Here is a 16,871-nt window from a genome sequence, read left to right on the forward strand (position 1 = left end):
GTGAAAACCCTGAAAAGCGTTATGCTATTTGTATTTGTCTGCGGTATTGATTTTTACTGGACAATAAACTATAAATGTTTCTTTTAAACCTCAATAGCTTATTGGTTGTTTGTGGAGATAAAGTATTTTTAATGCAACATATGGATTCCTTGTGAAAAAAACCATCAAAAATCAAAAAGTTTATTATAGACAAGTGAAAAGATTGCATAACTTTTGAACTTATATATATATATATATATAGTTAAGATATTTTTAAAATTCAAACTAATTTAAAAACTGCACATCAAGACCTACAGTCTGATAATGATCATTTTGCACATCAACATGTTTGAAAAAAATCACTGTGGTTGCTTAGTAAAAAAAAACTTCATACCATAACATTTTTAAAATGAGTGCATATTTGGTCACCCATCTTTTTTTTTTCCGTCCTTCTACCCGACATTTTTAGAAAAAAAATCTGAAAATCATTTTAATAAAAAATGTTGGCCTTAATGCCTAAATGGAGTGAATTACTGTTTGCGATTAGTATGTCCCAAGTATTAGAAAACAGTATACATGCTGATTATTTGACATCCTAGTGACTTCCACCATTTGTAAAACGGACGTTCAACTGCTAATTTTGGGCGTTATTTACGCCTAGATGTCCATTAACGGAGGCGCTGTTTGTGCATATTTTTTGTGCACCTGTGACGCCACTTTAGACCCATGCCAAAAGCCCCATTTTCCCAGAATGAGGTTCATTAAGAATATTCCAATAGGTCTTATATTTGAATTGTACACTATCATTTCCTGAGATTCAGAATTCTTGTATGGTGCAGCTAGGTCTTCTATAACCCCGTTGTTTCAATGGACTGACACTGCAAGTCTAATGTTTAGATCTATGAGACAGTTGTTGTGTTTTCCAGCCTTTTTCGCCCAGAAAAAGCGATGTCGATGTGAATCCACAAAACATAGAAACACACCTTTCCCAGTTCATTAAATTTTACAAGGTAAGACATATTGACACATTTATAAATCTTGAATAACTTGAATAAGTTTAACTCATATTTCAGCTGACAGGTACTTAAGGTAAATTGAGTTTTTTTCATAAATAATTTTGTGAAAATAATAATATATCATTACATATTATAATAAATTAATATTGTGATATTGTGTAAAATTGTCAGCTGGTATTTTAGTGGTAGCACCTCTACATGAAACTGACAAAGATTCTGAATCTGTTAAAACGTTCAAATAGCATATTGAGTGAATGAGTTATTATATGGATGCCAGTGTATCACTGAAACCTGTGTACTTAAAGCATTCCATGTTCCAGGGAATTAATCTTGTGTCTGAAGAGGAATGGCCACACTTTATTGAATCTCTGCTGAATGAATTGCCAGTGACATTCTCTATCAGTCAAAGGCACAGAAGATGCAATGAGATTAATGATGGCAAGGGTGGATCGCTGTCGTAAGTTACCTTACATTCTTTTACTTTGTGATTTTATTTGTGTTTGTTAACTTTAAATGATTAAAATACTTAGTAATAATGGTATCTTTAGCTGAATGTTTAAAGGAAAAATCTGAGGATATTTCTATGTTTATATCTCAGACAGGTATTAATAATCCACAAGTTGGTTTATTTACATCACAGCTAGGTGTTTATAAAGGCTAGTGGGTTTATTTCTATCCAAGATAGTAATGGAAGATCGACTGTTCTCGTAATGCAAGTTACTTGAGAAAAAATCATGAGCCAGAGTTCGACACTAAGGCACGTCCGACAGACATTGTCTAGTAAGATCGGTGGTCGGGCTGGTAAAACTGCGGGTTAGCCTGTCCGACTGGTCGTACATAAAAAATCTATACTGATTCATATAACTAACTGCTGTGAAAAACTTTTCTTAATGTGTAAATTTACTCTCATATCCGTTATTTACATCGGAACAAAACTATCGTAAATAAATTAACGCGGAGCATTCACATAAATCTTGCTATTTTTAGACACGCATGAGAGCTTCCCGCAGGAATTGCTTGTTATACCCCCACAAACGAAGTTCAGGGTGGTATATAAGAGTGAATTTGTCTGTCTGTCGGTCTGTCTGTCGGTCCGTATTAAGTGTCCGCTCTCTAATTCAAGTAGTTTTCATCCGATTTTCACCAAACTTGGTCAGAAGTTGTATGTACATGATGTCAAGGCCAAGTTTGAACATGGGCCTTGCCGGGTCAAAAACTAGGTCACAGGGTCACTTAGTGCGTTTTAAACATTCAGCATGTTGTCCGCTCTCTATTTCAAGTAGTTTTCATCCGATCTTCACCAAACTTGGTCAGAAGTTGTATCTACATGATGTCTAGGCCAAGTTCGAACATGGGCCTTGCCGGGTAAAAAACTAGGTCATTGGGTCACTAAGTGGGTTTTAAACATTCAGCATGTTGTCCGCTCTCAAATTCAAGTAGTTTTCATCCGATCTTCACCAAACTTGGTCAGAAGTTGTATCTAGATGATCTTAAGGCCAAGTTCTAACATGGGCCTTGCCGGGTCAAAAACTAGGTCACAGGGTCACTTAGTGCTTTTTTTAAAATTCAGCATGGTGTCCTCTCTCTTATTATACCCTCTCAAACAAAGTTTAGGGGGGTATATAGGAGTGGACTTGTCTGTCGGTCGATCGGTCCGTTGGTCGGTCAGTCTGTCTGTCTGTTGGTCCGTATTAAGTGTCCGCTCTCTAATTCAAGTAGTTTTCATCAGATCTTTACCAAACTTGGTCAGAAGTTGTATCTACTTGATGTTTAGGCCAGGTTCGAACATGGGCATTGCCAGGTCAAAAACTAGGTCACGGGGTCACTTAGTGCGTTTTAAACATTCAGCATGTTGTCCGCTCTCTAATTCAAGTTGTTTTCATCCGATCTTCACCAAACTTGGTCAGAAGTTGTATGTAGATGATGTCTAGGCCAAGTAAGAACATAGGCCTTGCTGGGTCAAAAACTAGGTCATGGGGTCACTTAGTGAGTTTTAAACATTCAGCATGTTGTCCGCTCTCTTATTCAAGTAGTTTTCATCCAATCTTCACCAAACTTGGTCAGAAGTTGTATCTACATGATGTCTAGGCCAAGTTCGAACATGGGTTGGGTAAAAAACTAGGTCACGGGGTCACTTAGTGCGTTTTAATCATTCAGCATGTTATCGCTCTCTAATTCAAGTAGTTTTCATCCGATCTTCACCAATCTTGGTCAGAAATTGTATCTAGATGATATTAAGGCCAAGTTCAAACATGGGCCTTGCCGGGTCAAAAACTAGGTCACGGGGTCACATAGTGCGTTTTTTAACATTCAGCATGGTGTCCTCTCTCTTATTCAAGTAGTTTTCATCCGATCTTCACCAAATTTGGTCATAAGTTTAATCTAGATTATCTGAAGGCAGAGTTAGAACATGGGCCATGCCAGATCAAAATCTAGGTCACATTGTACATTTTACACATTGAGCATGGTGTCCGCTCTCTATTTCAAGTAGTTTAAATCTGATCTTCACCACACTTGGTCAGAAGTTGTAACTAGATGATGTGTAGGTCAAGTTCGAACATGGGCCATGCCGGGTCAAAAACAGGGTCACGAGGTCATTAAGTGTGTTTTAAACCTCACGATGTCCGCTCTCTATTTCAAGTAGTTTTTATCCAATCTTCACCAAAATTGGTCAGAAGTTCTATCTTGATAATGACTAGGGCAAGTTTGAATATGGGTCATGCCGGGTCAAAAACAAGGTCAGGGGGTCACTTAGTGCGTTTTAAACATAACAATGTTGTCCGCTCTCTAATTCAAGTAGTTTTCATCCAATCTTCACCAAACTTGGTCAGAAGTTGTATCTAGATGATGTCTAGGTCAAGTTTGAATATGGGTCATGCCGTGTCAAAAACTAGGTCACAGGGTATCTTCGTGCGTTTTAAACCTCACCATGTTGTCCGCTCTCTAATGCAAGTAGTTTTAATCCAATCCTCACCAAACTTGGTCACAAGTTTTATTTACATGTAAATAATCTCTAGGACAAGTGTGAACATTGGCCATTTTGGGCCTAAAACTAGGTCACGGGTTCACTTAGTGCGTTTTTTAACATTCATCATGGTGTCCGCTCTCTAATTCAAGTAGTTTACATCCGATCTTCACCAAACTTGGTCAGAAGTTTTATGGAGATGATCTTAAGGCCAAGTTAGAACATGGGCCTTTCTGGGTCAAAAACAAGGTCAAGGGGTCACTAAGTGCGTTTTAAAAATTGAGCATGGTGTTTGCTGTTTTTTGTGAAGACGACGTGCACAATATTATGTGTCAATGCGGCATGTGGGGGTATTTGTCACAGGACAAAGCTCTAGTTTCCATTGGTCAAGTTGTTACCAATAATAATGATTTTCTGCAGTGTCGTAAAACCTAACAGCATGTTTTTACGACTTCTAGCGAAAAATCGGTATCATTGATGTTAACATTTTTGCGTAGCAGACAAGATAATGTAATTTAAATAATTGCTTTGTCCAAGTTCGGATTTTCGTCTGACAAATCAGCTTATAAAGAAGAATCCGACGGTAAAACTGAAAACATAAATATGAAGAAAACAAAAATGTCAATTTTATCCAATGGAAAATCGAGTCAGTTCCCATGGCTTGAATTTGACAATGAAAAGCAAAAAAATAGTTTTATTTTATTGTTTTACTGTATGCATCAAAATTACTTTCTGGTGTTCACTGATTACCGGTATTTACTGATAAATCCTGATTGAACAGTTACATGAAACAATTGTGTTTATTTGCTATGTCATTTATGGTTTAGTAAACATCAGATTCGAGCTAGTACATTTTAAGAGCAGCTGGTCAGATGGTCTTGCTGTAAAAAAAGTTAATGTCGAACCCTGTAAGCTAATGTTCTTGTGATAAAGTGTCATCAATTAAAGTTTAGTTAATGGCACTGTTAAAGTGCTGACCATATTTCCAAATTTAAAACATTGAGCCATTATTAAAGATTGACAGAATTGTTCACAGGGATTGAGAAAGACAATGATGAACATCACCGAATTCATCCCAATCAATACTTCAAAAAAGTTTTTCAAAAATAAATCATGTTGTAAAGATCAATTACTAGCAAGTGTTAATTCCTATATCTCACTCTGTTTATTCCTATATCTCACTCTGTTTATTCCTATATCTCACTCTGTTTTCACAGGGTTTGTCACCCTGTAACCATCTGATTGTCCAACATCAGTCAATCGAATTTTCCTCCCCTCAGACTTCTTCTCAATGATACCCCTGTATTTGTATTTCTTTTTGACTTGCAGTCAAAAATAACCCATGAAAATGCAAGCACTTATTTCCAATGGGGTCCTTTGGTTTTGCTGAAGAGACAGCAAGTAGAAGAGACAGTATTGAGAGACAAGGAATCTGGGTGCGATACCCTAGCCCTTGGTTCTTTTACGTGCTCAGTGTATAGCACGGATACATGCGAGAGAATTACCTGGGTTTCATACCGGTACATCTCTAGGTGGGTGGGAAGCACTTGAAGCATTTCTGAAATTTTCAGTGCCCTGGCTAGGACTTGAACCGAGGACCTCTGGAATGGTAGACCAGTGTGTTACCACTCGAACGCCACACCACCAAATGTAATTACCCTCGTGTTGATTTATGTCAATTCCAGTGAGAGTGATGTGCTAAGTCAGTTCTTGAAGAATCAGGTCCTACCAAAGTTGAAGGGAGTAGAACTGGAAGATGGCAGCTCTGTACAGATGTCTGCTATTCCCTGGTGGGTACTCTCAACTTACTGTTCATACTCTGTACCAACTGTTCATACTATGTTGTAACTGTTCATACTCTGTACCAACTGTTCATACTCTGTACCAACTGTTCATTCTATGTTCTAACTGTTCATACTCTGTACCAACTGTTCATTCTATGTTCTAACTGTTCATACTATGTTCTAACTGGTCATACTCTGTACCAACTGTTCATACTCTGTACCAAATGTTCATACTCTGTACCATGTGTTCATACTCTTAACCATAATTTCAAAAGGCATTGGTTGAAATCCATCCTTGTTGTTGATAATTACAATAAACACTTTCAAAATGCCATATAGTTTACGAAGACATCAAATCAAAAGAAAGTTAAACACACATGACCGTTGACTAGAAAATAACTATAATTGTTTTTTAACAGTTACCAACTTAATCATATTTCCAGTGATTTTGGCCAACATATTGTTGATGAAATACATGTAAGAAAATTTCTGCCATATTTATAAATCTTATGTATTTCAGGGCTTGTATATCCATTTTATAATAATTATCAAGCATAAGTGTATCATATTCATCTAAATTTGAATATAAAAAGGTAGGAAAATCTGCTATCATAACATAAGATTCAATTTTCTCAGATACCCAAAGGAGAAGAAAAACTTTAAAAATAGGTTATTATTCACTTTGTAAACCTAAGAATTGTTGCTCAGCAGGTCTGATCTTACTTTACTTTCCAGGTACCCGAAGCATCTGGCATGGAAGACCAACATCCCATTACAGGCCCTCATGTCCAACGAGAAACTGAGACCTCTGAAGAGCTTTATTCTTGGAGAGAAGAGATATGTGAGATTTTGGGCTAGCATACTCTATAGTGTTCTCTATAACAATTTGAGAAGTCAGTTATATTTTCCAAGTAGCCGGCAACTAAGCAATAAAACAGTTGTATTTGCACCATTTCAATTGATATTGTGGGGAAAGTAGCCGGCATCTAGATTTAATGTAACCGGGGAAATGGACGACTGCCGCTGCTTCCAGAGAACACTGCGGCACACTCTGAAACTTGTTTTATGCGTTAGACACTAATTTTCATGGATAATCTTTGGTTTACTCAACCACAAAATCAAATGTTAAACAAATGCTTTCAGGTTTTTCCACTCCAACTATTTTCAAACAGTTATTGCCATTTGATTAATTACATGCATAGTTATATGAACTTAGTGTTTCTATGTCAGATCACAGAAACTAACTAAATGATTTTTTTTTATACTATATATGCAGTAACCATTCAGGTTAGAGATTGGTATATGGTCATGACATTCTGATTCAGTTAGTTTTCGCAGTGTTATTACCTCTTATCAATCAATAATCAATCTAAATGAAATTACCCAATATATCTACAAAGTGTATCCTAGGGGCAATCACTCTGTATTACTGATATTGTTGTTGGTATAATGCGGACATTTCTTCCAAGTCTGAAGGAATGCAGTCTTCTAAAGGCTACAACTGTATGATTCTCATGGTTGTTAATCTCACATTGCTAATACCATTGATTGCAATGGTGCCAATTTCAGGCGTTCCTCTTCCGCCAAGAGATAGTGAACATGATTCCACCTCTGTTGGTTGACATACAGCCACATCACAAGGTATTTGCAGTGGGATTCTACATGGAGGAATTATAATGCTAGATTGCTGGAAACAGGGAAATAATTCAAAAATCAAATGGAACAAATGCAACAAAAGTGAAAATATTAAAATATTTTGTTGTTTGAATCCATATATACTTTAACTTAAAGCACTCTGTCCATTACTTTTTAGGTAAAACATTTTATTTTTTATAAATTTAATTACCGGTATATTTTAAACTTTGTTCATACCTTCATTTGCATGGTTTAATTTTTTTAAGATAAAAAAATAAATCTTATTAAAAATCCAGTTTTGCTGTTAACTCCATAGAAATGATGCATTTATACATGCAAATTTCTATTTTATTTATAATTTGTAAAAACAAACAAACAGGCAAAATTGCATGTAATAAATTGTTGACAAAACATAGTTTATTCCAAGATTTATTTCTTATTAAAACTTCACTTAATGGTGTAATCAAAATTAACAATCATAATAATTAATAAATACTAGTATAATACTAGTATTACTAGTAATACTTCTAATACCATTTATAATATATAAAAACAACAACTTATGTTTTCTTGCAAACATCAATCACAACTTGTTGATGTCTTATAACCAGATTCTTTTCTACTTATCTTGTTCAGATCCTGGAGCTGCGTGCTGGGGCAGGCTATCATTCCTCTCAGATACTGGAGCAGATCTACTCCAATCCAAAGAAAATGCCAGGTAAAGTGTTTTCACAGTTTTAAGGTCAAATAAATTGGCAAGCTTTTTCTACGTGCCTTAGCATGGCATCAGTTACATTGTTATCCTCTAGTTTAGGTTAGTTATACCCCCACAAAAAAAGTTTAGGGGGGCTTATATGAGTTAACTTGTCTGTCGGTTTGTCTGTCAGTCTGTTGGTCGATCGGTCCGTATTGAGTGTTAGCTCTCTAATTCAAGTTGTTTTCATCTGATCTCCACCAAACTTGGTCAGAAGTTGTATCTAGATGATGTCTAAGTCAAGTTTGGAGATGGGTCATGCTGGGTCAAAAACTAGGTCACTGGTTTACTAAGTGCGTTTTACACATTCAGCATGTTGTCTGCTCTCTTATTCAAGTAGTTATCATCTGATCTTCACCAAACCTGGAAAGAAGTTTTATCTAGATGATCTTAAGGCCAAGTTCAAACATGGGCCTTGTGGGGTCAAAAACTAGGTCATGGGGTCACTTAGTGCATTTGAAAAATTGAGCATGGTGTCTGCTCTCTAATTGAAGTAATTTACTTCTGATCTTCACCAAACTTGGTCAGAAGTTTTATATAGATGATCTCTAGGCCATGTTCGAACATGGGCCATGCCGGGGCCCAAAACTAGGTCACGGGGTCACTTAATGTGTTTAACACATTCAGTATGGTGTCTGCTCTCTATTCAAGTACTTATCATCCTCTCTTAAAACATTCAGCATGTTGTCTGCTCTCTAATTCAAGTAGTTTTCATTCCATCTTCACCAAACTTGGTCAGAAGTTTTATCTAGATGATCTCTATACCATGATCAAACATGGGACATGCCAGGCCAAAAACACATTCAGCATGGTGTTCCCTATTTCAAGTACTTTTCATCCACTCTTCATGTATTGGTCACGTCTGTGACAGAGCTCTGATTTTTTTGTAGGCTTATTTGTCTGGAATTTTTGGAGTCAATTCATTCAAACATAAACTACATTACAGTTAACACAGTCTTAAATTTGTCAAAGTGGTCTTTCAACACCAATAAAATATGCATATATAACCTATTTGGACTCAAGCTTTTGTGTTCCAACTTCTCTTTAACTACTGGGTTGATCAGCTTTATTACCTAAATTTGAAGATGATCGTAACAAAAAGAATATTCGACAAATACAAGTACTGGCAAAATTACGACCATAGGTCTATATTGTTCATTTTGGAAATTAATCCAATTTTTTTGTTTCAACTTCTCTTGAACACCTTGGTGTATCTTGCTGAAACTTTGGAAGCTGCATGACCTTAATGCATAGATGATTGCAAGGAAGGAACACTTATTAGTCACAAAAATTTTGGAAGACACCCCTTGCCGTGTCATATGGTGAAAATTTGCGCATGTTGTCTCAAACCTGAATTGGCTGACAGGGAGTTAACAAGTTTAAGCTTTGCATGTACATTTAACTAAGGCCCTTTAAAGTTGAAAGTGTTGAAAATTTTTATTAGCTCGGCTGTTTTCGTAGAAAACCCGAGGTATTGTCATAGCCAGCTTGTCCGCCTTTGTCGTGCTAAAACCTTAACATTGGCTCTAAAATCAAAGTGCTTCCACCTACAACTTCATATGTAGATGCACCTTGATGCGTTCTACACGCCACACCCATTTTGGGGTCACTAGGTCAAAGGTTAAGGTCACTGTGACCTCTAAAAAAAATAATATTATGACAAGCTTTCATTTATTGAAAACTGCACCCGCAGTGGAGTGTTGGCAGCCGTTATGCGCAGCTCTTGTCAAAATAAGTATCATTTAAGATGCTAAATCTGTAAAATAATAGCCTTGTTTTGTAAATAAATGCATACTTTTCATAAGTTAAAAAATGTCTATTGATTGAAGTCATCTTAAAACTAAAAAGTTTTTATTCTATAAATCTAGCCTGTTAAAATGTCTGTTTCTGTTAACATCTCACTTTTACTCCGATTGCTGTCAATAAATGCTGGCAATAAATGCTGGCGCCTGGCTTAGGAGCTTTCATTTCATGATCTAAATATGCTTGCTTTCCCAGAGGGGTTCCTGGTGGCCAATGTGCATGAGAAGAGCTACACAAAGACCCACTACCGTTGGAACACGGGCACCAACGTGCTGTTCACCCACCACTCAGAGGAGTCCTTCCCTGATCTGTACCTCTCACAAGAGGTAGGAAAAGTGTTACCATAGAAACAGTCACTATTATTATTCCCCTTGTCTCCCATTACTGCGGACTCCTCAGGCCTTTAATTCTCACAAGAGGTTGGTACCATATAACCATGGGAACAGTCACTTTTGTTGTTTCCCCCATCCTTCCATGGGGACTCATGAGATGTTAACTAAGTAGGTAGGTGGGTAAAATGTTACCATGTCTCCAGTGACTTTTATGCTCACTCACTTACATCACAGAGGACTCCTTACCTGATCTGTACTTCTCCCAGGAGGAAGGTTCCTTGTAACCATAGCAACAGTCAGTCTTATTATGTTTCATCCTCTCCCCCATCACAGAGGACTCCATCCCTCTCAGGAGGAAGGTACAATACAATCATAACAAAGGCCACTTCATTTTTGCCCCACTCCCACCCCCACACTTCTGTATTTACCATTATTGGTTTTAATCTCTGAATCACACAATATTCAGACCTATAATTTACCAATAAGATTGTTTAGGCAACACTTGACTATTTGTGCAGATCATGCAAGTCTTAATCTGCCAGTTCAGAAAATAGCAATTGCTTAAAATAAGATAATTAAGCTGAATAAATTTCTTTTCAGACAAAACTTTTCTTCAGAAAACTCAAAATTATATAAATATACAAAAGGAGAATTCTTACTTAACATATTAAGGTAATTGTGACAAAACAAATGTGAGCAACTTCTTATCACATGCAGGGATATCACTTAATATTGATGATTTTTAAAAGTAAAGTCTGATTTTGTGACATTTCTTGTCTTTTTATTTTTTTAGATTAATTTTTATTTGGTATACTGATGAAAAAACAACAAAAATGTCACAAATGTCTTATTACAAGATTATATTATTGACCTGTGCTTACAGCGTGATGCGGACTGCAAGGTTCTCTATGACAGAGTGTTCCTGGATGGTGTCTCGAGGTGGGTACAAGTTGATTGTCATGGGCAGTCAGTAATATCATAGCTGTATTATTCCCTTATCAGGGAAACATTTGGATGTTTCCTACGTGGTGCTTGTGGTAGCCATGTCGGCATGAACACCAACTTGATGAGCCTTGCTCTGGGAAAACAGGGCTTAATGCATGTGCATAAAGTGTTACCCCAGATTAGCCTGCGCAGACAACACTTCCTGTCTGAAATAGGTTTTTGTAAGACAAGACTTCCTTTAGACGAAAAATACCATAAAAGCGGAAAGTGTCGTTCCTGATCATCAGTTGCAGGTCACTTAGGCTAATGTGGGATGACACTTGAAACACATGCATTAAACCCTGTTTTCCCATTGCAAGGCTCAAATTTGTATGACAGTCACTTTTCTTTGAATGTAAAGGAATTGTTATAAGGCACGAAAAGAGTTTTGTTTTAAAATTTAGGCTAACTGCTTATACAGTGAAACCTCTCTAAACCAAACAGTGGCAGATCAGGGTGATCAGTGTGGGTTATCAAGGTTTTAAGTATGTGCCATTTCAATATACATTATGAGTGTAAAATAAGACAACATAATCTTATATTTACAATTGTATTATTGTTTAGAGTCTTTTAAATATAATAATTATAATAATTATTGTGTGTGTTTAAAAAAATGTGTATGTGGTTCATAAAACAACAAAAACAACATAACATGTTTGTGTGCTTTCAGCAATGATGGTACAATGAGGACCAATCTAAAAATGAGGACAAACTGGAGTATTGTACAGGCCCAGAAAAACCATGCGTAAGTTGCTCGAAATTAACTGCTGAATCACTAGATTTGTGCAGAGGTTTTATAAGTATAATTTAACCACTCCCCCAAATGTTGAAATGTATGTCACTTTAATTACTTACGAATATTACCATTTGTTAGGTACACTGTATTTCTTCCTTCCATGTACATAATTAATAGTTTCTTCAATGTCCATGTGAACACTCTGTTGACCATATTCAATGAAATCTCAGCTGAGTTAGAAACTGGGTAACATGGGGTGAAAATCTTGGTCACAAGGTTAAATTAAATAAAAAGCTTGTTTACACCAGATGTCATATTTTTCATGAAAATGGCTCAGAACATTTGTATTTATGAAATCTTGACCAAGTTAATAATTATTTAAGTTGCATTGTAAAACATAGCTGCTAATGGTCGGGGCGGTCTGCACAGGCTAATCTGGGACGGCAAATGCAGTAAACCTCCTATATAGAAAGCTTGAATGGATGTATTTGGGGCTTGTTGGGTCAGGGTCAATATGATTGTTTATAAAACCTTTATCTGCTCTATAAATTAATTTGTATAGAGGTATTGCATTTACATGGTAGCTTACATGAAGATATAGCTTGGTAGTGCATATGAGGGCACTGTTACTAAAATGTTACAACTTCTCACGCTATATGACTTTATGGTTGAAGGAGGTTTTACACAGAAATGGTGTTTGTAGGTAGCTAACCTGCACTCCTAGATTGTATTATGATGAGGGGCCAGTCAGAAATATTGTTCAAGGCGTAAATTATAAACTTATCACTTCCATTATTTTCATAAACTGTTACATGTATGATATTTTAATTTTGTTAAAACTACCATTGTATAATTGGCTTTAAAATGAATTTATCTATCAGTAATTAGCTTATAAGAGGTGATGTAAGTTCTAATATTCACCGAACAGTAAATATTAATTTTTTGGTTGTTGTATGTAAAATACTAGTAATTATAGTTTACATTTCAAATGGACGTAAGTTGCATAAATAATAATTTGTTCAAACCTTTGTTGCATTTTACTTGCCTTAAAATACCCGTTGTGTTGTTGGCACATTTAATGCAACAACATATTCCAGTGCTTGCCCTGAATTCTTTTTTTTGTCTTTTTGGCAAAATGTCTTCATCTGTAGTCTGAAGAAGCAGAAGAAATCGTAATTTAAACTGGACTAATAGACTGCTGGTTAAGAAATTTAATAATTTACCTCATAGAATAATATACCATGAACCAGTACACAGGTCAAAGCAGTTGCCTTCCCTGTTATAGGGAATTCCATGGCAGAAAGGAAATGTGTTGCATAATATATTTTTTTTTCCTGTATAATTTATATGCACACTTATTACTATTAATGCATAATTTTATAATTATGTCCCCCATCACTTGTTTTTGCCCTGTCTGTTGGATTGTTATCCCCACGCTTTTTGAAAAAAATATTGGGATATTGTGGTTATCTCCTCCGTCTGTCCGTCCTGGCCACTATCTCCTCCTTAACTATAAGCTCTAGAACTTTGAAACTTATACACATGGTAGCTATGAGCATATGTGCGACCCTGCACTATTTGGAATTTTGATCTGACCCCTGGGTCAAAAGTTATGGGGGTTGGGATGAGGCCGGGTCAGAGATTTTCACTCATTGTTTGTTATTTTACAATAACTTCTTCATTTCTACACCGATATACTTCAAATTGATACTGAACATCTCTTATAACAATACGGTCAATCTAACGTATGCATGGCCCCATTACCAACCCTGGGGCGCCCCCCGCATAGACCACGCCCACCCAAAATTGCCTTTTACTATACCTTCTTCATTTCTACACTGATTTACTTCAAATTGATACTGAACATCTCTTATGAAAAAATGGTCATCTCAACTATGCATGGCCCCATTACCAACCCATGGGCGCACCCGCCCACATAGACCACACCCACCCAAAATTGCCTTTTACTATAACTTCTTCATTTCTTCACCGATTTACTTCAACTTGATACTGAACATCTCTTATTGCAATATGGTCAATCTCAACTATGCATGTCCCCATTACCAACCCTGGGGCGCCCACTGGGTCAAACATGCGGCCTGGGGATACCGTCGGCCTCTGCAGCGCCATTTCTAGTTTGTTTGTGTGTTTATTTGCGTCAAATTTTAACATTTGCCATAACCTTTGCAATATTGAATATAGCAACTTGATATTTGGCATGCATGTGTATCTCATGGAGCGGCACATTTTGAGTGGTGAAAGGTCAAGGTCATCCTTTAAGGTCAAAGGTCAAATATTTAGCTTCAAAGCGGCGCAGTAGGGGACATAGTGTTTCTGACAAACACATTTCTTGTTTTAATTTTGTATTTATGCCAATGTGCCCCCATTAGAATGCTTGCTTGCATTGTCTGTAAAATTAGAGTTTCAATTATTGCCTTGGAGAAGTTAATAGCAGCTTTTAGGTTATTGTGTGCTAGAACAATCTAGGACAAAATTGTCAACTTGTAATGGCTTCATTTACTACACTTTTCATGCTGAATACAGAGAGCTGAAGAAATTATAAATATGGTAAGCAACATGTACATTCTCAGTATACTTTATTGACCCACCCTATAAACTGATATTCCAGAGAGCTGAAGAAGCAGCTGCGTCGAGGTCTGGAGCTGTTGGAGCTCAATGGACAGCTGGTTTACTTTACCCGCTCCATGAACCCTCTAGAGAACGAAGCAGTGGTTGCAGCACTGATAGATGAGGCACCAGGTATGTAGTACAGAGCAATGTAGTCTATATGGAGCTCAATGGACAGCTGGTCTACTTGACCCAGTCCATGAACCCTCTATAGAACGAGGCAGTGGTTGCAGCACTGATAGATGAGGCACCAGGTATGTAGTACAGGGTAATATAGTCTATATGGAGCTCAATGGACAGCTGGTCTACTTTACCCGCTCCATGAACCCTCTAGAGAACGAGGCAGTGGTTGCAGCACTGAAAGATGAGGCACCAGGTATGTAGTACAGGGCAATATAGTCTATATGGAGCTCAATGGACAGCTGGTCTACTTTACCCGCTCCATAAACCCTTTCGAGAACGAGGCAGCCATAGCAGCACTGATATATGAATTCTTAGGTAAAAAACCATGGTTGAATTATTCCCACTGAATCATCTGAAATTGGGCTTTTTGGCAGTTTTTTTTCAAACAGATTTTATCTCAGCGTCACCAAAATGAATGAAATTATTTGCCATCATGATATCAAGTACTTTAATCAATCAAATTGCCCAGAATTTGCAGAGAATTGGCCTGATATACAGTTATTTCATTTTAGCATATTCCTATCCTTTTGAATAACAGTTTTCCATAGAAAATTGATACTATATTGTCTCAAGACCACTTCTTATGTTTAGCACACTATCATGTGTTATAGGTTCCCTACAGTTGCTGGATGTGAAGAGCCGCCTGCCAAGTTTCCATGTGCGGGCTGGTATGACATCTTGGAAGGTCTGTACCAAACAGTTTTAGTAGATTACTGTGGCCAAAACTGACCACCTTTATTAAAAAAATTAAACACAAAACAAGGATCTTCACAATGTTTGTTCAAAAGCTTGGGAGTATTGATTTTTCTCATGTTTATCTATTGTAATCATTTTATATCCGTGGGTCATGTGTTGTGGGTTGTACCTCGTTAACTTAAGTTCATTGTAGCACTAGAGGCCACACTTTTCATCCATTCTGAAGAAACTTGCTCAGAATGTTTATATTGAAAATATTAAGGCTTGGTTTTATTTAAAGCCACATTTATGACTCAAGCTTGATGAAACTTGGACTTTGAATCTTGACCATTTGCATCCAAAAACTAGGTAAAAGGTAAAACTTTGTAACCACTTAAAAGACCACATGTATGTCTTAATATCAATGAAACTTTGTCAGAATGTTAATATCCATAATATCTAAACCGAGTTTGATACTGGGTGATGTGCGTTTGTTAAGACCAAATCTTAAAAAAAATTTGTGACCACTCTTGAAGTCAAGTTATCACTAATCCCTGTTAGAATGTTTATTTTTACAATATCTAGGTTGAGTTAGAATCTGGGTCACATGCCTTCACAAACTTGGTCGCCTTATCAAACCTAAGAAAAACCTTGTCAAAATTTGGAGGCTACATTTATTACTCACTCATGTTGAAAGTTTGTCAGCATATTATTTTGGATTATTTTTAGGCCGTCATGTGTGTTCTTAAACAAGGTCACCAGGTCAAGTTTCAACAATTGATTTACATTGAACTTAGATGAGCGCTTCCGTGCCATCATGGCCCTCTTGTTACATTTCTGGAGTGTTATTGTTGTTGCAGGTCCTACCATTGAGTGATCTTTGGTTCAAAAGGATTAGCTATACAGAAGAAACATCTTCAGTCAACATTATTAGTCATTTTTATATACACAGCAATACTGTGTTTCACTTGACTTCCTAGACTTCATCGCGCCTGTCCCCCCCCCCCCCCCCCCCCACAATGATGAGTTTCTGTTTGTTGTATCAGATGATGTGTTTTTCACAAGGACCTGTCCTTGTATTCAACGTCAAGGTTACTCTACACACTACACAATCAGTTTCAGAAGTCATATAGTGTTTAGAATAGAACTTTTGTATGGAGAATTGATTAAAATGGGAGGAACATACAAATCAATGTTATATTCACTGGTTACACATCGCTTGCTGTTTTCTTAACCCACAATGATGGGAACATACAGAAGTGGTGGTCATGTATTTATGGCCAAAATGTCTCTTTCCACTAAAGTCATACAAGAATGTGTCATGTTCCTTTTTGGACATTTACTTTATGAAAAATTTGTTACAGAGCTATATAAGACATTTGAAAGTGTGTATTCTA

At 36.7% G+C, this 16,871-nt stretch overlaps 1 protein-coding gene across 1 annotated transcript in view; it reads left to right on the forward strand.

The window, feature by feature from the left end:
• LOC127844672 (RNA cytosine-C(5)-methyltransferase NSUN2-like) overlaps window positions 1-16,871 on the forward strand; it is a 52,691-nt gene that overhangs the window by 2,888 nt on the left and 32,932 nt on the right. Inside the window, exons 2-12 of the mRNA XM_052375084.1 lie at window positions 906-989; window positions 1,316-1,452; window positions 5,646-5,750; window positions 6,480-6,585; window positions 7,314-7,385; window positions 8,016-8,097; window positions 10,132-10,262; window positions 11,152-11,207; window positions 11,923-11,997; window positions 14,618-14,748; window positions 15,411-15,484. Coding sequence (XP_052231044.1) covers window positions 906-989; window positions 1,316-1,452; window positions 5,646-5,750; window positions 6,480-6,585; window positions 7,314-7,385; window positions 8,016-8,097; window positions 10,132-10,262; window positions 11,152-11,207; window positions 11,923-11,997; window positions 14,618-14,748; window positions 15,411-15,484 — 1,053 coding nt within the window. The remainder of the gene's footprint in view (window positions 1-905; window positions 990-1,315; window positions 1,453-5,645; window positions 5,751-6,479; window positions 6,586-7,313; window positions 7,386-8,015; window positions 8,098-10,131; window positions 10,263-11,151; window positions 11,208-11,922; window positions 11,998-14,617; window positions 14,749-15,410; window positions 15,485-16,871) is intronic.

Source organism: Dreissena polymorpha, chromosome 9 (assembly GCF_020536995.1).
Source record: "Dreissena polymorpha isolate Duluth1 chromosome 9, UMN_Dpol_1.0, whole genome shotgun sequence".
NCBI classification, from domain to species: Eukaryota; Metazoa; Mollusca; class Bivalvia; order Myida; family Dreissenidae; genus Dreissena; species Dreissena polymorpha.